The sequence below is a fragment of the Rhinoderma darwinii genome, chromosome 8 (genome assembly GCF_050947455.1).
Source record: "Rhinoderma darwinii isolate aRhiDar2 chromosome 8, aRhiDar2.hap1, whole genome shotgun sequence".
NCBI lineage: Eukaryota > Metazoa > Chordata > Amphibia > Anura > Rhinodermatidae > Rhinoderma > Rhinoderma darwinii.
The window spans coordinates 96988051-97008824 of NC_134694.1; the positions used below are offsets into that span (position 1 = coordinate 96988051).

Sequence of the window (20774 nt, forward strand, 5' to 3'; positions counted from 1 at the left end):
TATACGGATAAGTTATGGATGACTACGGATCCGTATTTACGAACAGATGAAAATTTGGTTGTGTGCATGGGGCCTTACACACAGATTGCTCTAGGGAAGGTTTTGTAAAAGGGCAGAAAATGTAGGGCGCTACAATAAGGCATTTCCTCACTCACGTCATGAATATAGGTATTAAACCAATGTCGCTATATGGTATGTGGAATGTTTAATCTCCAAACACCACCTTGGTTCTCAGAAACAAGAGATCTAAAATGTTCATGGGTCGTCCACAGTAGATTTAGGTTGGGTCCCCATATTGAGGTGGTATTCAGAGTTTGTCCCTTGGCATATTATTTTGAGCACAATAACTGGTTTCTCCAAAAAGGTTCAATTGCCGTGATGTACTTGAAACTTGGATGTGATAGATATTAACTGGATTCTGTGTGTTAGAGATGTGCAGGACCCACTCTCAGCTGAACTGACTGATTTGGCTGAGAGAGAGCGATACAGCTTCTATGTATAAACTATACATAGAAGCTGCATTGTAAAAAAATAAAAATAAATTATAAACGTCAATTTGAAATTTGCTTAAGAACAGGTAACACATTGAATTAATAATTACTTTCAAAGGTGTACGTAGCTCTTTACTGAAGGTTCTGATAAATCAAATGCAAGTTTCCAATGTGCTCTGTACACAACCGGTCCTTAACACGACAGGAATTAACAAAACGGCTGAATGTTACTGGGCTACACAGGAGAAGTTGCCAAAAGAAACTCCTCTTTTTTGACATCCTTCAGTACTCTGCAGCTATTGGCTGAAACTGCACGTCAGTCTTCCTGCTCCGCCCTCCCCCCTGTAATCACTCTACACATAATACTGATAAAAGTGAATGCAGGAGGAAGGCAAAGTAGGGAGTGAGGAGTGCTGCTAAAACCAATAGCTGCAGATCAGGAAGTGATGACCGAGAAGCGGCGTAGTTTTAGCAACTTTTGCTGTAGAGCTCCGTAACATAAAGCGGTAGTTGTTGTCTGTTATCAATGACCTATAGTGTATGGAGCACCACGGAAAATTGCATTTGCTTCAAACTCCTATTTTGGCTGCGTTCTGACCTCTCAACACCACCCCTCCCTTACCAGGGAGCCCTGTTTTTCATGATCGGAAGTGGCAGGAAGTTTGGCTGGTCCTTGCAGGTAACCCAGTGGTTTCCACGTTAGCTGGCTTAGGCAGGCGAGGTGCCAACATTGCAGCATTACCCCTTCTGAACACCAATGAGTTTATTTACAGAGCCAGGCTGCAGGTTTGATGCTCAGCCTGGGTGCCCCTAATCCTGGTCCAGATCACCGTGCCCATGTTAGGAGAATGCTGCCGTCCGCATGTTTGCAACAAGGCAATTTTGCTGCTTTTCATCTTCATTACAAACATCGCTATGCAGGGAGCTGCGGTTTGGCAATAACTGGGGGATCCCAAGTAATCCAGGATTTTTTTTACAGTAATCTAAATGCCCATAATTTACACTTGACACATTGAACTGTAAGTAGGATGTAGCTACATGTTTATATTATGCTTTATCAGGGTAGTCATGTATCTTAAAGTTAAAAGTAACATTGAGACATATCATATATGTGCTTATACTTGTATTGTTTTGAAATGTTTTCATTTCCTTAATTATAATTAGCTTTTCCCTTTTTCTCTTGTTTTTTTTGTTTTTTTTTATAACGCTGTCTTGCTTTGCACTGTGATTGCATGCTGCTCCCGGTGTAACCTTCATGGTGATGTCACATGGCTTGTTGCTGTGATACTTACCACGCTCCTCCAAATCCACTGTGTTGCTATGGTTACCATTAACCCTCCACCCGCCTATATGTCTCTTCCATGGTTCCCTCCTGAAAGTATCCATGATGCACGGTGCTACGCCCACCACTGTGTCTGCAGCAACAACACCTGCCACCAGCGTGCCCTTCGCTGCAACAGCTACAGCCAATCAGGTTTGGCCCTTTAAATAGCTTTATTTCACATGAAGAGTCCTGGCATAATGTTCAATTAGGGTATTATATGCACCTTCTGGATAGGTGGAAAAAGGCAAAGTGTGATTTTCATGATTGTATAGATATTTACTGATCTTTCGTTCACTGATTTATGTATATCTATACCAGAAAATACCACTCATTACAAAGGGTTAATGTTTCCTTAACTTGTCCTGAGGTGTGTATATATTTGATGCTTATGATAGTTCTTTCTGCTGAGTGCAATAGGAAAACCAAGAGAAGGGGCTATCGTATGCTATAACAATAGTCTTACATCACAATGACTCAGTGACCATGTTATATTCCTTCTACATATGACGCACTAATTCAATCCTATATAAATACTGTAAGGTAGTGATTTAGTCATAGCGCATATTAGGTCATTAAATATTAAATTAGTAAAAAAAAGTAAAATTGTTTTAGCATAAAATAACGAATATAGGATAACATGACCTGCTTCTGCCATTAAGCGGAACATCATGATGTAATTCATGGGAGGCTTGCATGTTCTCTGTAGGCGTCTATTTGCTGAGATTGTAATCCCATTAAAACTTGTTTACACGTAAGTGATAATTTTGCAATTGAGAACCGTGCTACTATTGCACCTACAAAATATGGCAAAAAATTGCATGACCTGTTCTTTGAAATGTTCCTAGAATTTTTATTAAATGTATGTGCGGTATCAAATGTAAGAACTGCACATGCTGTTCTCTAAAAGAAAGCAACACGGTCTTAAACCACCAATAGTCCTTGCTCACACAGTGTTTTTTAGTGCTGATTTTTTTTTTTTTTTTTATATTTTGTTTGGCCAAAGCTTGGAGTGGATCCTAAACAGAGGATAATTATAAGGGAAAGACTTCAATTCTCCAGTCGGAAAGTCACTTTTAGGGCCTGTTCACACCTGCGTCGGGCTTCCATTGATGAGTTCCGTCGGTGGAACGCGTCAACGGAAAGGCAAACGGAAACCATAGCTTCCGCTTGCATTACCATTGATTTTAAATGGGAATGCTTCTGTTGCAAATAGTTTCCATTTGTCTTCCTTCCGTAAGGTTTCCGTTTTTGTTTTTTTTCAGAATCAATAGTGTAGTCTAATGTATATATTATATTAGGCAGCTTTTTTAATGAGGTCCATTGTTTCTACTGAGCAACCTGTTTGGGCTAAACTACTGAAGTTACCAATTGTCAGATTTGCCACATGTTTGGCGCTATTTATTATTTGCGCTATACCTGAAGGCTTTTCTGCTTTTCTTTATGTACGTTTGCACACTATTATACTTTTGGACTTTGATTCTTATTTTATAAGGCTATGTTTGTTTGCCATATGCGCTGGGAAATAAATGCTCCTGCATATACGACGAACATGTTCATAGCCTATAATGGGCCGATGTATGCTAAACAAGGGTCCTTGTGGAATACATTCAGGCAATATACCTTTTTTTCACTATATTCGAAAAGCCTAGTCGACAATTCAAGGGAACCCTACAAAAAAAAAAAACACCTTATACCGCCATGGGTAACATGCAAATGTATAGAATACAGTTTCCTACATTGGGCGTATACATTCGGTATATATAAAATGGAGATTTTCTCTGTATACAGTGAACGTACACCACAAACATGTAAACAGAGGCTATGGTAGTAAAACCTCTAACAGAAATAAAAACACAAACAAAAACTGCACTGTTTGAACAAGGCCTAGAAATGGTATGTGTGTATATAAGAACTTCTTAAATTGCCACTCACCGATATTGCACATGATTCTGCTGCAGCAAATTTGTCATGCAAACCTGGTCTAAATGTTTTGTATTGCTCTGGAAATTGTGCCTTTTTAATCTATAAACCTGAATCCTGTTCTTTCTCTATGTATATAAACCCAAATGATATGGCCCCCTGTTTTTCGTAGTATACTGCCAGATGCCAAGTAATGGACCAGGTACCTGCTAAAACCCACAGATGGAAAATACACTGTGCCGACCAAGTACTACCTTAGCAAATAGACCCGACTTAACCTAAAAAAATATTCTTAATTACGCAGGGTTAATTGTAACTCATGTACAAGCCAAATCCGTGCTTGCCTGGTTCCATTATCTAGAATCCCCTCACGCAGGAAACACACGGCTGTGACTTGTCGATCACAGACCCGGTTTCCATTCACCACCATTTACGGCGATCATAAATAGCATTCTCTCCAGAAAAACCTTTTAATTTGAAATCTTTTCCACTGTAGATGTCCCAATTTTCACTAGATGAACTGAATAACAGCATGTATGTATCACAGATCTTACCAATAGAACAGTAAGTTTGTTTTCATCTTAACATTAACGTATTAACTGATTTCTTATTTTTAAAAGCATTTTATGGGACTACTCATATAATAAATCTCCGCAGTGGAGCACTAGGTCATTAATTGTATATCGGATTATGGATTCTATATGTAATAAGTGGCATTAGTGAAGGTCAGGTTTTATTAGTTAGGACTACATCGATGTTACCATTAGATAACGCAGCTTTTAGGGGGTTTTGCTGCATTGCTCTTAACATTGCAATGATTGGCTTCAAGGTTGCAACAGGTTACTTGCTTTTATATCAGAACGTTGCTTCCATAATTTGTTGCTTTGTGTTGCTTTCCATGTTAAAGATGGACCTGTTTTCTAGATTCCAGATGTTTTTTTCTTTACATGATATGTGAATACTAGGTTATCTGTAGGGCTCAATATCCGGAATGCAAACTATTTGACCGTGTAGATGTGTTTTATAAAGATTTCTATCCCAAGTTTGGTCTTTTTGTATATTCTACAAAGAAAGATTATTATTATTATTATTATTATTATTATTCTAAGACCTAGAGAGATTTAATTCAGAAAAGGAATCTCCTAGAACCTGAACATATGTAATGTATCTATACTAAAGTTCCATGAGTGTGTATATAATGTATTACATACTGTACATAATGCGCCATTTCCAATGGTTTTAAAGCGATAGTTACCTGTAAATAGGGGTGTTGGTCTCTTTAAAATATTGAAGTGTTATAACTCTAAATTATGAATGTGTTTGAGTGTATTGTATTCTTAAATGTTTAAGTTATATTTTAAAGTAGGAAAAAGTATATGCATTCAGTTAAGCTGCTATGACATCACTGGTGCTATCCACAAACTGATCCTCAGCGAATTCCTGCAAAGACTTTGGGCTATTCACTTATAGTCAGATCAAGAAGCATTACGGTTGGGTCTTGACGTCCTAGAATCATTTATATTGGGTTTAGCTGCAATAACAGACATAGCCCATGGATAAGAATGGCTTTCTGGAAGAAAGCAGCCTATTTGTATAATCCCATCCAAATTGATTTGTTTCATGCAGATTCTATATAGTCATGAACACGCAGCAAAAATAATGTTGTGACTTGCCCTTTAAATTACATCTCTGTTGCAGAAACTTTAAAATATGAAAATGATTCCTAAATCTGCTGTTCTCAAAGTGCAGACCTTTAAGTTATAATTGAGATAATCTGTTGCCGAGGGAACACTGCCAAACGTAATTACACTATTCACATCCAGCTATATAACAGTGACAGGTTTACTGCAAAGCATCTGTGGAACCTATGTGTTACTTTTATATTCTTAATTATGTACAAAAATCTCAGCGGCTTTCTGTAAATCTTGCAAAAGGAGCTGCTGTTGGTGCTAAGAAACAGATTTCTTACAGGTGCCTAACACTTAGAAGGCCAGAGATCCCCACAAGAAAAGGCAGTCCATAGTATATAGAAGTAACCTTTAATAAATACACATAGAATATATTCTGTAACTTGTAGTAAACAAGGGTAAACTAGAAGAACGTATCTGGTGCTCTGATCTAATAGCTGCTGGGATGATGAGCCATTTACATATATCTTACCGAAGGCCAAAATCAGTCTGGGGTCCCTTGGGCCTATAGGAGGGAATGATTCTGAGGGACCACCCACCATCTCTACAGAATACATGCACATCCACTTGCTGTTATCATTGTACACATAGGACATCTAGTCAATAAGGTCTAATAGGTTATTTGTTATAAGAAATAGACCCTAGTGGCAAGCGCTTGCCTCCCAAGTTACCTCCAAATGGAGTGGTCTTCTGCTAAACCTCTTGGGACCCATTATTGGGTCAGTCTGGGCCCACCAGAGGATCCTCTGGTACTGTGGTGGGCCAGTACGACCCTGCATAAGGTTGCTCAATGGACCAGATGTAGCTATGTCTATATGGACATATCCCATGTATAGGCAACCTTATGGATGAGACCTATGTAAACCAAGCAAGCTCCCCAAAGAATCATAACATAGTCTGTTAGTTTGGCCATATTTACTAAACCCCATAAGACACATTTACAGTAAAATGAATCTCCAGCTTGGATCCACTTTAAAACTTATATTATGAACTTTAAATATTAGCAGTAAACTATTTTATATATTCATTACCATTATTGCTCACTTTTGCCAGTAGGGGCAACAGAGTAGGGCTGCTGCCCTCCAGGTGCCAACATGTATTCTTCGAATTGAAGGACTGTCCCAATGTAATTACAGCCATGGTGACAGACACTTTGTTCACGATGTTCTGTTCAGGTTGCCTTCATTGGTCCAGTCTGAGTCAGAGCAACTGCAGGAAATTTGATTTCCCCATGGCTGCCGTGCTCTCATTCATATTGGTGATAGATATACTCGGTAGCTATCTGATAATAAAAATAAAGTTTAAAGTGGCTCCAAGGTAGAGGTTCCCTTTAACATTTGCCTAAATGTTCTACTATTGTAATAAATGAGACCCATTGGTTCCTCACTGTTATAACTTCTTCTCTTTGTCCTTTCTTCCTTCTCTAGTAGGCCATGTTGAAATTCTGAACAGCAGAATTGTGGAGTACCAGAATTTATCCGTGCGAAATGACACATGGCCTATCTGTAAATATCCATTACTGGCGTCCTCTACCACCCTGACAGTAAGCCTGCTGCAGTCCACATGTTAACCAAAAAGAGAGAAAATTATGGGAATATCTGAAAACGGCACTATGGGAAAAAAATACATTAACGTCAACATTGCTCTCTGAAAACTGTTATACACGTAGGATATTATACTAGACTCTCGTAACACATTTACTTTTAACACATGTAATCATTCTGCGTGTACCATGATAGATGTGTACACCATACGGAAGCTTGTTTTGCTGCATATTATTGGTGGATTCACATTTTAAAGTGTTATCTTAACTGTTTTGTTTACATTGTAGTCGATTTTCATTTTTTATGTGTGTATCATGATGAGACGTATACTCAAGACCATCTATTGCATTGTGATTAATTATTACATGCATTGTTGTTTAGTCATATATTCTTCGTATTATGCCAAACAGGGACAAAGTGGTTCTGTAAGAGGAGTTTTAATGCCTTATGAAATGGGCTTACAAATTATTATTTTTTTCAATTTTAAACCAACTATCTTAATCCTTCAGCCAATGAGCTTCTGAAAATCATTATAACCAGAAGTATGGGAAATTATAAGGTTGCTACCAAAGCAGCACCGTCTAAATGTAAATAACCATCTTCTGAAAATCATTATAACCAAAAGTATGGGAAATTATAAGGTTGCTACCAAAGCAGCACCGTCTAAATGTAAATAACCATCTAATTAGCACCATCTAAAAGGAAATATCACTTCAATTTAAACAAATCATTTTAAAATTATGTAAAATGATCATTTTAACTATTTTAAATGCCCTGGTATAAAGGTTTGCTGCCTTCAGGTTACTTAAGTTATTGGCTCTACGTACCTTCCTGCAACTTTTACTATATGCATTGTTTTATGTGTCTGGCTTCCATCTATATAATTCTGCCTTGTATATTCAGCCAACTGTTTCTTAACTTTTCCACCCATAATATATTTATGCAATTTGCAATCAGCAAGGTGGCACATTGGGGCTTCTACCCTGGGTGGGTCTTCTGCCCGGGCTAAAAGAACTCAATCTCCCTGCACTTCTGCATGGGGAAAGGGAAGTGGGAGCTTCCTCGTGCTAAGAAACCATCATTTTTACGGCAGTGCCACATCATTGTTCACATTCTGCAGTATGACTTTTGTCATAGGGGCTGATGATACACAATAGATTGTGGTCAGCAGGTCCTACCTATTCTGCCACCGACAATCTATTTCTATTTAGAGGGATACCGGCCACTTCAGTGGCATCTGTTCACCCATCTAAATTATAGCGATTTTTGCTTTCTGAAGATCATTTTATTGCTTTTATTCAAATTGGTTCCCACAAACCACTACTGTGTGTTGCAGCATTTGGGTAAGCAAATAAACAATAAACAGGTCTTCAAAGCTTAGAAGGAAGCCGGAAATGAAGTGATGTAATTAGGAACCGTAGCATGAAGGCCGTACAATAGACTTAAGTCATTCGGAATTGGAAACAAATTCAAAATTTCATCTCTGAATAAGCCCATTACATTTTGATGTGACTATGTTGTAGCCTGCCGTCATGGTCATAATAGCACTTATTATTTATACAAACCCCTCCCGCCCATGGGAGCAAATGAGTGGACAGGCCTATCAAACTAAACTGTTATCAATGTCATAGGGACAGTTGGAATAATGGATGTACCTTAAGTTTTGTACATATGGCAATGGGCCTGGTCCAACCATATCTACAAGACGGAGGTCCAGCCGACAAAATAACCTTCTTATAATCGTTAAAAAAAACATCAAGTGGTGGGAGAACAATCGTATATATGATATAGCTTTAAGAAACGGGCGTTGCATAAACAGACGAGTTGCACTTGATTTTGAGCAGTGGATCTCTAACCACTTTGGTTCCTGTTTTCCAGAATACTGCCACAATTAATGTAATATGTGGACTAACGAGTTTTTAGAATTTTATTTTTGTTTTGTTGAAAACTATTTGCGTTACCTGAATGAATTTTGCACAGCGCGTGCCAGTGCCTCAATGGTGAGAGATGTGACTGAACCAGATCTGATACATTCATATGGTATATGGCTTTATGGATTTAAAAGTATGATGGAACTTTCAGTGCTAAATAGTTTGTTTTTTTTTAATTTTTATTTTATTTTGTATATTCTGACACCTTATTGTAATCCTTTTTTTTTATGTATAAATATATACATATATTTTTAAACATCTGAGAGATGTATATAGAATGTAAACATAGGGGGTTTAATCTTAAAATCCTTTCGAGGGTCCTTTTAACCACATGCAGTGAATGGTAGATTTTGATGGTTAAAGACACATTGATCTTTCTGCTTGGTGAACAAACGGCTTCAATTGCTAATATTTTTAATCTGCATTGACAACTTTAGTAACAAATGTAATCCCCCAAAACTGACATCAACATTTCCTTTATTCCATTTCCGGATATGACCAATTATGAAATGTATAACTTTTTATCTTGGCCAAATGCTATTAATTTAGGTTATAAGATTGTCCATGTAAACACACACATATTTTGGCTTATGTATTGACAAAAATATGTTGCAAATATATTCGTTAATATGGGTTGACCATACGCCATATTTAACAACAAACCAACAGCGTAATGTTGCAACATAAGTATCAAGTGATTAATTCAACTTTAATCTTTACACCATTATTTTGGTGTTAAAGGAGTTGTCAAAGATTAGAAAAACATGACTGCTTTCTTCCACAAACACTGCCACACACGTCTATGGGTTGTTTGATATTGCAGCTTAGCTCTATTGAAGTGAATGGAGCTGAGCTGCAATAAACCCCACAACCTGTAGACAGGTGTGGCACTGTTTTTGGTAAAAAGCAGCCATGTTTTTCTAATCTTGGACAACCCCTTTAACCTTTACACCATTATTTTGATGTTAAAGTTTAATTATATTGTCGTGCAAACAACAAAATTGTTACATGAACCCCATTGTATTTCACAGCCGCCCATATATTTCCTTTAGTCAGTCTAACTAATGAAGGCAACATTTCTTAGGTTGCACTGAGGTTGCTATTAGTTACACAACATTATTGTGAATTGCAATTAGTTTAACGGTTTGTCTGTACCCTGATAAACTATAATGGCTGTTTTGTGCCTTCATTAAACAAAGGGGGTTACATACCCTTGTGGCCAAAATAAACAACCGATTCTACCTTGGATCAAGGGTGTAAGAACCAGCGGCCGACCATGCGGCTGCTATGGGGACCTTAGAGGGCCCAACCCTGGTTGTTGCATTCTTTTTGCTATTGGGTGGAGGTAAACCATGTAGGACTCCCCTCTCCAGAGGAACTGAAATGTTAGCAGACAAAGGAGCGGGGAATTGGCCCGAGTTATGAATATGGATGGGAAAACAAACACTAGGCCCTCCTGGTTTGAGGGAAAGAAACATAATGGTCTGCCCATTTAGAAGGGTCTCTCTCTCATTTACGCAAATGCCTTGAATCTGTCTTGCTCTGGTATCTTTGCACTTAGTTAGGGAATATTATATTCCCTATGAAGATCCAGATATAGCTGCGGAAAATGCATCCAAAAGGAGACCAGGTTGTTACCTTTTGGCCACAAGCGTGTAAATGGCAGACCGTAAATTTAACCAATTAAGTAATTAAGAATAGCCAATTGCTTCATATAAATATAGAGTTCAAGAGGGGTAAATATTGACCTAACTACCCAGAATATGATCAGAGTATGTGCTTTAACTCATACACAATTATCATTTTTAGATTTTAAAATAATATGAAGAAAATACAATTTTCTGTCAGATGTAAAAAATCCTATGCCATTGTGTACTTCATAAAAAGGTAAAATGTTTTACTTGGCTAATACTTTAATGCCTCATGCACACGACAGTGTGTGCCGGCCGAGGGCCATCCGTGATCCGTGGAAAGATAGGACATGTCCTATCTTTCCACAGATCGAAGAATTTGGTCAGTTTTCACAGACCCGATTCACCCGCTAAAGTAAATGGGTCCGTGTAGACTATCGGTTGTCTCTCGGATGCCATTAAAAACTGCCCGAGTGGCACATCGGTCGTGTGCAACTGGCAGAAGAGTTCTCCCTTTTGGACAATCCTTTTTTTGTTGGAAGGGTCCCCTGACAATAAGCTGATCAGAGGGTGTCCCCTTGCTGAAACCACTAGCGATCAGATGTCATCTGTGGGAGAACCTGACAGCAAGTGTTCAATACTCCTGCAGCACCACCACAGGGGAAATGAAGCATTACATACTTCCCATTTAAATCAATGTGCTGTCTGTAATGTACAGACATGCCAGGTCCTCCAGGGTGAGCGACTCTTTATAGCTGCTCTCCGCTCTGGCTAACACATGAGCGTCCTTCCCTAATAGGGTATTTGAAGATGGATTCTCTAAGCCAGACAACCCTTGTAAGCATGAGTTATAATTACAAATAAGAATTATTGTTCTATTAGTCTCCAAGTTAATCAAAGAAAAAAAAAACCTATAGTATTGCGGTAGCACTATAATGTGTTGTGCAATGGCTCAAACTTGTGTTCTTAGATAAAAGAAAATGTCGGCAGACTCTAAATGTCCTGATGGTTTTTTTCCCTCTTCTTTTTACAGTCATGCAATAAGTGACTCTAAAAAAAAAAAATGCATAGGTTTTAATACACAGAAGAAAAAAAAAATCTTTGAAAAAACCTGGTTTTCCCATCATCTCCAAATAATAGAGGCAGTCATTTTGTGGGTCTAAAAAAAATTCTCGAAAGTGGAGTGTGTGAGTTCATTAAGAACAAGTAACATCACTGGAGTGCCTTATTTTTCAGTGTTGTCACCCGTTCCGAGTGATGTGGTGATGTGCTTTTTTTTTTTGTAAATATTGGCTTATTCTACAAAATGGCTTTCTCTACTGTGAGGAGATGACCGGGTTCTCTATAGGAAACCTATATTTTATTTTATTTTTCTCCTTTATTTATCCAAAGCTATTTCTGTTAGTCCATTTCAATCAGCCTTATGCAAATAATATGCAACAATGCTGAAACTTGGATGTAACGGGTCTATAAGAGGGAAAGTTTTATACGCTTGTTATAATCTTAGACGTTAGTTCATTTTCTTTTGAATGATAATGTAGGTAGATATAAGGGAGTGAATGAAAAAATATATAAAATAATGAAAAAAAAATAAGTAGTGTTTTTTTTAATTTGTGAAATATGATTTCATAATTAGCCATGTTCGTTGTTTTTTTTGTTTTTTTTCTAAATTGATTTTTACTTGCACCAATATTTTAGTATAGACTAAGGAAAAAACAAAAACATACTAGTGTAAAGACAAATTAAGAAACTGGAGTCAAAAAATCCTTACTCATTTTTTTTCTTTCTAGAATTTATAAAATGTTAATAGTGAACTTTGCCGGAGAATTTCAGTTTTCTTTCTAACTGGTTTTTAGCGTGTTCTGCGCCATGTTTTTGAAGTGTTTATACATTATAAATTTTTGGATTTCTTTTATTTCTTGCAGTTACAATTTTGTCCATATGTATCACTGACTTTTCTGTCTTAATCATGTGATATCTTAAGGGGAGCATATGATTGACTTGTACCTAGATATCCTACTCATTTGTAAAGGTTTTTCTTTATTCATTCACATGAAAAAGTAAATGGCAATCGGGTATCACCCCAATGTTACATGCAGACGTACCCCCTCGGAAATAAGGATTCTAATGTCAAATTTCCAGCATCACTTCCTGCCTATTACGATGCTCCTAGTTTAGTCTGCTACGTAATATGGCAATAATGTACCTTGACTTTACATTGTAATGTATAAGTAAAGGGGGCCATACATATACCATAACTTTTGACTGGAATCCCCCCCCCCCCCACCGTATCCTTCTATAAACCAAATATTTATGTTCTTAGGGGGATAGGAATAGATTTGGTCAAGAAAATCGAATCCCCCCTCATTGTAATCAATAATATTTTTCACACCCAATCACGTTTGCAGGTGTAATTTCCATTTCTCCTCCTTGGCATTACTAACTGCTAATATGAACAGATATAGAGATAATGTGAATGCACCATCGTGGATGGCAGACTAAAGCTGGTCATAGACATTAGATCAATGTCGACCAAAACCAGGATCACCTGACTATCTAATGGGTATGGGGTCCTCCGGACTGTCCCCCAACAGCAGATGTCACAGGAAATAAGGATCTGGCATATTAGATTTCGACATGCCTGATCCTTTGTCTCCAAAGGAGCGGGTACTGTCGACATCATATCTTTCTCCCCATTGAAATAAACATGCATGCTCGGTCACGCAGGTTTACGGGAAGGTCAGGGGAGATAGCTGTTGGCCATACAAGTGTTCAGGTGACAGCTATCACGTGTATGGAGTAGGCAAAACAAGAGCACAAGCCTAACAAATACAGGCGTTTAGAAAGCATCAAACAACCAGAGAATGGAGAAGAAATGGAAATTATTAATACCCATGACCATAGTCCTTACTCTTATTAATATCACAATTTTATTGGTGTCCATCAATGATGTCATACCTAAAAGGCCTTTTGGCTCTTCCCGATATGGGACTTACACAAATTAAAAGAACCATTAAAATTAGATAAGATTCAACTGAATACTGTAGAAAAAAAAAAGTTTGTCTTTTGATCAGCTCAACATTTTGCCTATAATTACTAGAGTGCCACTCACTAGGAAGCCTTACAACTAGCAGATAATGGGTATACGCACATCCATCTCATACCTTCCTAAAAGCTAGACCCGTCGCTATTCTCCAAGAATAGTACATGGACCCTCAATAAAACCAAAAATATATTTTCGAAACGCTAAAAACAGAAGCCCTCAACATCCAGCATGCAAAGTGGGAGAGAAATTTATTTATAGTCGGCTTATCAATTTGAAGGTATTGTTGCTACAGTCTGCACTAACATTCACAAATAAGCTGTATCCTTACTTTGGCGCAGATTATGGCAGCGATGTCAACCATATAACTATTATGATTTTAGTGTAAATATACAAACTATATTAAGTATACAAATTCATTGCTGTTGTTCATTGACATAATAAATCGTAGCACATTCTGAAAATTTCTATTTCATCATAATCAGTTTGAGATATTTTAGTAACTAATGACTTTGATGGACAGACTTCAGGTGACATTTTACTACATATATACCATTATTTAATTAGTTTTATTACTACGGTCTCAATTATGAAGCATGACAAAGGTTATAATTGCTTTGTAGCATCATATACAGAATACAAGTATATTTTGGATGTAAATGCCTACAATGATAGATTCATTGTGTTATTATATATACAGTTGCAATGGCAACAAGACACTACAACATGGCTACCTTTTGTACACGTTAAATTTTCACATGTAAAATAAGAACAATGTATCGGTATGAGATTGTTACTTTGATGGAAACAAACTGTATCATAAATTTACTTTTTAAGATTCCAGTCCCATCGGCAAGATAGTGAATTTTGGGTTCATTTAAAACCTTGTAGGTTTAAGCACCTGAATTACCTGGTTTTAACACACCATGTAGCTGAATTAAAGATCCCAGCATGCCTTAGTGACTAATAGCCAGCGTTGTGACTTCTTGCATCTCTAAAGGCTGAAATGGATAGTTCCAACCTTCTTTGTGGAATATGAAAAGTGGTTGTCCAAAGTGGACAGCTCCTTTTAAGTTCTCTGTGATTGTAGGTGAAATAACTGGAGTCAGGAGATGCTAAAAAAAAGAAATTGTGCGGTCACTCTTCTTTTTTTTTTTTTTTTCTTTTTTTTAGGTTTAACATAAGTTATAGGAGGTTATAGTCAGATTTGTCACCAATGATCAGAAAGACATCTACACCAAGACCTTCCACCAATGGTAAATAGAATGGTGACTGATCATTGGAAGACCTCCTTTTCTACCCATACAAGCGTTGATTCATGGCCTGACTGTTGTATTGGAACATACAAACCGGCTATTCTTGGTGACCTTTGAAAGGTTTGTGGGATTTTTTTTTAAAAAAGAACCATAAAGAGGCTCTGTCACCAGATTTTGCAACCCCTATCTGCTATTGCAGCAGATAGGCGCTGCAATGTAGATTACAGTAACGTTTTTATTTTTTAAAAAACAAGCATTTTTGGCCAAGTTATGACCATTTTTGTAGTTATGCAAATGAGGCTTGCAAAAGTCCAAGTGGGTGTGTATTATGTGCGTACATCGGGGCGTGTTTACTACTTTTACTAGCTGGGCGTTCTGATAAGTATCATCCACTTCTCTTCAGAACGCCCAGCTTCTGCCAGATCACGCTGTGACGTCACTCACAGGTCCTGCATCGTGTCAGACGAGCGAGGACACATCGGCACCAGAGGCTACAGTTGATTCTGCAGCAGCATCAGCGTTTGCAGGTAAGTAGCTACATCGACTTACCTGCTAACGCCGATGCTGCTGCAGAATCAACTGAAGCCTCTGGTGCCGATGTGTCCTCGCTCGTCTGACACGATGCAGGACCTGTGAGTGACGTCACAGCGTGATCTGGCAGAAGCTGGGCGTTCTGAAGAGAAGTGGATGATACTTCTCATCAGAGCGCCCAGCTAGTAAAAGTATTAAAAACGCCCCGATGTACGCACATAATACACGCCCACTTGGACTTTTACTTTTAAACACACCCACTTGGACTTTTGCAAGCCTAATTTGCATAACTACAAAAATGGTCATAACTTGGCCAAAAATGCTCGTTTTTAAAAAATAAAAACGTTACTGTAATCTACATTGCAGCGCCTATCTGCTGCAATAGCAGATAGGGGCTGCAAAATCTGGTGACAGAGCCTCTTTAATAATAAAAAAAATAGAAAATTCTCCCTAAATCCACTGTTTCTGCCCGTTTGGCACTCCTAAAGTAAACAGCAGCAGTTGCATGGCATCCATCTGATGTCATGTCAATGTGGTCCTGTAACCATTCTTGGCATATGCAATGGCACAGTCTCTGTTTATTTCAGGAGGGGCATTCAAGCAGAGCCTAAAAGTGGCAGAATCACAGGGGTGGATATAAGGGTAAGAACTTAATGAATTTATTTTATTATGGTTTCTCTAGCAAAAGGTCTATGTGGTGATATCACTCAACCAAAATTTGCAGAACCAAATTTATTCCAAAATATAACATTTGCCTATATACCTAAAGGAAAGACAAGGGGGCACTTATTATTAAGTTAGACTAACCTATAAACACTTTAAGGAATTTAGGAACCCAATATAAATTCGATATTTGTATGCGATTTTTATTTTTTGGGGGGGGGGGGGGTTTATTGCGATTTTTATCATATAGGTCATAGCAATTACCGCACTGAGCACATACGTCTCTCTGCTTACAATAGTTTTATATTTTGTCAGAAGTTTGCACGATACATTCATCTCTAAATTGGTGCTTTTTGACTGGCAGAGGCTAAGAAAAACCTTATATCATTGGTACGTCTGGCCATATAAGTCAACATGGTCAATATGAAGTCTTGCCAGTGTTTTCCCCTACCAATGGCTTGCAGGGTGTGGTAAAATATTTGGGCTAAAGTTGGAAGTTCATTAATAGAACTGAGCATATACAAACCTTGGGTGAGCACAGTGGAGGATACTAGTATTCCTTGTTAACGACTAGTACGTGCAAGAGCATTTGATAATTGACCAATGTTGGTGAATATGAAGGCTCTTCGTCAAGTCTTCTAGATTTCAGATAGGACCTAGATTGTTCACTATTGAACACCATCTTTGTCACTAAAGTTGTACTAGCGTTATTTATGTAAAGATGTCTACTTTATGAGTTTCTCACTGAAGCGGTTTCACGCTGCGCTGTATAAGTGGAGGTTAAAGATGGCTTAGCTGCTATGTGCTTCTGAATTGTCCCACAGTAATTCAAGAGAAGCAAGTGAGACCTACTTTTTAACAGGCCTTAAATCCATTTCACGTCTATTGCTCACACACTCACCTTAAAAACAAGTTCTGCCTACAAAACATTTTGAAAAAAAAAAAAAAGGAAATATAAACTGCTGGGATATTTTAATACTAATTTATATAAGCAAAGTCTGTAAAAATAGTGTGGAATGACCTCTAAGCTGCATTTCGTGTTACAAATCTTTCCCCAGCCCTACAAAACATATGCTGCAGTATGATGTATTCCTGAAGACCCCAATATTCCTTTTTATGGTTCATTCTTGGTCTAGAGTAGGATTAGGCAACACGTGGCTTCAATCTACTGGAGAAGTAGAAGTCCCATCATACAAGTACTTGAAGGATCAAACCGGCTTGAGGACCACTGGTTGTCATCCACTCATCTAGTGCTTATGAAATGTAAGCTTTCAATGATGGAAGACATTGTCATTGTGTTTGTTAAATGTAGTGAACTGATATTTCGTCAGTGGTAAAAACCAAAATGGGGTTAGATGCGTAGATACATTGACATTTTACAGAATAAGTCAATTCAGCAGGACTAGAAGAACGAGAGCATTGAGGAACCTCATTGAAGGGTGGACTATTGCTAAACTAATGTCCAGTATCACTGAAAAGTAGCGTGTGAGTGAAGAGTCCAGTCATTCAAACTATTATGTCTTATTAGGGACAAATGTCCAGCAACAGCTGGAGTACAGGGAAGATACATACCCCTACTAGCAAGCTCTGACTCTTACTGTTGTTGAACTACACTTCCAGTAATGCCTATGTCTCGACATGATGAAGATGTAGCCAAGACTTGGTAGATGTAGTAGGACCATTTCTAGTTCCAGATACCCTGTTTTTTCTTATGGGGCAAGGATCCTTGTCTGTCTATTAATGTGAAGAGAATGTTATGACAATTCGAGTGCTATTACGTGTGTACTGCATTCATTATGTCTGGCCCAGAGGCTACTGGAAGTGATGGTCGTTCTTGTTTTGGTTTTTTTCCTCCCTAAGCATGATATGCTGCTTCAACAGTGTTGGAGATACAAATATGCTGCAGTTAAACTGATTCAGTTAGTGTACGAATGTGTGAGACATACCTTTTTTGCACTTATGTACATAGTCCAAGAATGGAAAATAAAATGTAAAAAAAACAAAAAAAAACTTGAACATATTTTGAATATAAAAAGTCCATAAAAACACAGGAAAAGTTTGTAAAAGAGATAGGTATAAATAAGGCTTTGAAAAGACGGCATTTTGCTATAAAATGTAAAAAAAAAATCCAAAAAGCATGATGTTGCTTTGCTGTTGCAAAAGCTTTGTAGGTTGCCATAGCGTAATATTCAGCACTGGTAAACTCCAATCTGCAGCATAGAGCATGTGAAATGAGTATCCTCATAATGGAGAAGAGTTCAGGGTGGAGCCATCATTAGGTTGTAGTTGTGACTTGTGCCTCACAGCACAGATTTTGCAGCTTTCTGTACTTTTTGTGACTATTAATCCATAATACTACTCTATAAGGCTCAGTTCACAATTGCTTTGTACTTTGCTGGTTAATAATTGAATATATCTTTATAGTAATTGGAGCTCCTTTTTTTTTTTTTTTATATATATACAGAGCTTCAAATTCAAATTAGTCAGATCAATTATTTCAATTCTGACTGCCTGCAACTACCACTTGGGGGAGTTTACTGCATACTGATATATTATTGAATCCAATACATAAACTGTTTGCAGTCATGCTCCCTCTAATGGTGGCTGTAGGAAGTCAGACTTTTATCATTGGGTCTACGACTATGCAGGAGATTTGGAGCTGTGTGTGTGTATATGTATGTATGTATGTATATAATATATATATATATATATGTATATATGTGTGTGTGTGTGTGTGTATGTGTATATATATGTGTGTGTGTGTGTTCTCTCCAATTTACTATATAGGTGTATATTATCAAGGAGAATGAAGTTAAAAAAATGGTGTTCAAGGGCGGGCATTCACCTTAAAATGTTCATAGACATATGGTAATAGTTGGCCATAGGATCTTTCAATTAGAATTAAAAAAAACATGTGTGTTCAGGTAGTGAGAGGTGTAAACGACTGCCAGACACTTATCTAAAATGAATATAATAGTATATTATTCCCCTGGCAGCTGAAATTCAATGGTGCCTGACAGCTCCCATAGACATAAGATTGTCAGGAGATCTGCCAACAAATATCTCATGTCTATGGCCATCCTTAAAGTGACCCCGACTGCTTTTGTCAACTGCTAAAGTCATGTATTATATAAAAGCACTCTTCTCCATAATGAAATTATTTCACGTATGCCTTGATTTAGAAGATGGCCGAGCAGACACGTGAAGACCGTTACCAGCCCTTTAATCAATGCTGCTGTCCTATTGAGGAAAATGGAATTTGCCTGTAAATTGTAAATCTATTAGATATGATTTTCATTCAAACTTTTTTCCTTTTTAATTTGACTTTTTGTTCAGGCTGCCCGTATCGCCCCCTATCTGGACAATTGCAATGGTCTTGAAAACCAGTGCAGTGTGACCAGCCAATCACACAGCAGATATGGTTCAGCTTTTACAAATTGACATATTAGGGAGCTACATTATGAGCTGTTGTCCCATTTACAAGGATGTGATATGTATGTTAGGGAATTGGTCATCGTGGATTGACCAAATCTATTAGTCCAAGTGGCTCCAAAGGGGGAGCTTCACTTTAACTTTGTAAGACTCAGTATTGGATTTTTTTTTTTATACATTTCTTGAAACTGGTTTTTGTGATCTGAAGCAATATTCACAATGCAGCATAAGAAGCTTTCATATCAATATTAGTTCATATTACAAAAGGGCAACCCCTCGCTGTATGTGGGCTACTGGTCCAACAATTGGCCTACCAGTCCAGTTAGACAACTCTCAAAGCACCCAGACCTGGCGGGCAGTATTCGTCATGTGCAACTGAGCACTACAAAATCTATGCAAAAAATGTTTTTGTATTTTTATTTTTTTTTACAACTTTTATATTTTTTCCCCAAGCATTTTTGACTATACATTTGGATATGGTCTGGCACTAAATAACCAGAAATAGATTTACATGCATGCAAGCATTTTCCTTATTAGCCTGATAGATATATTGCAGTTGTGACAAATTGCATTTACCCCGCCCACCACATGACAATCGTTTTGCACTATTAGTATTGTATGCATTGAAAAGCAGCTCCTTTCCTAGCGGTCTTCACTGTGCTCCTCCTATATCTTGAAACGTCTAATTCTGCTTCGGAAGTTGCGGAAACCACATGTACGTGAAAATTCAGCTTCAATCGATTTTTTTAATTTACATTTTTCTTTTACTTAATTTTTTGTTACACGCAACAGAATGAAATAACCTGACACAGAAGTTCTACTGTACATGGGAAACCGCTCTAATGTAGAGATGGGAGCCATTTGTTGCCATGGCTCCTTGTACTCTAGCAGATGAGGGGATGACTAAACCTATTCTTATAGGAAGTGTTCTGCAAAGATTCGACACATAAGTCAACATGTAGTGATATGGTTCTACTAAATTGTATAATTTCATCTGTAAAACGAGCAAGTGTTGAAACCATATCGTAAGTAGCCTAATACTCTAGTTCCGATTCTGCCATGTCAGATGCTACAAAGTACAGTATTTGCATACAAACCATTCACGACTGTTCTTTTCCTTTAGGACAGTAGCGTCTTCTTACAGCTTAGCATGATATCTATCCTCTATTACATTATACACGTGATTTAGGTCGATGTGTAAAAGTAGCCATAAGTATGTTTGGCTCACATTATAGAGGAAAATAAAATTTTGTATGTGTAAGTAAGGTCTAGAATTTAAAGGGGTCCCATAGTTTTATATGCAGATCACTAAATTATTTT

At 37.6% G+C, this 20774-nt stretch overlaps 1 protein-coding gene across 5 annotated transcripts in view; it reads left to right on the top strand.

Moving 5' to 3' along the window:
• The window catches only part of MBNL3 (muscleblind like splicing regulator 3), a 118069-nt gene extending 108995 nt beyond the window's left edge, over positions 1-9074 (top strand). For 4 of the 5 annotated variants that reach the window (XM_075835953.1, XM_075835958.1, XM_075835955.1 and 1 more), the window contains 3 exons: positions 1871-1965; positions 4232-4299; positions 6851-6960. In XM_075835953.1, coding sequence (XP_075692068.1) covers positions 1871-1965; positions 4232-4299; positions 6851-6863 — 176 coding nt within the window. In that variant the 3' untranslated portion in view covers positions 6864-6960. Of the gene's footprint in view, positions 1-1870; positions 1966-4231; positions 4300-6850 lie in introns of all 5 variants that reach the window. The other variant, XM_075835957.1, reaches the window with a different exon arrangement.
• Positions 9075-20774: the final 11700 nt, after the last annotated feature.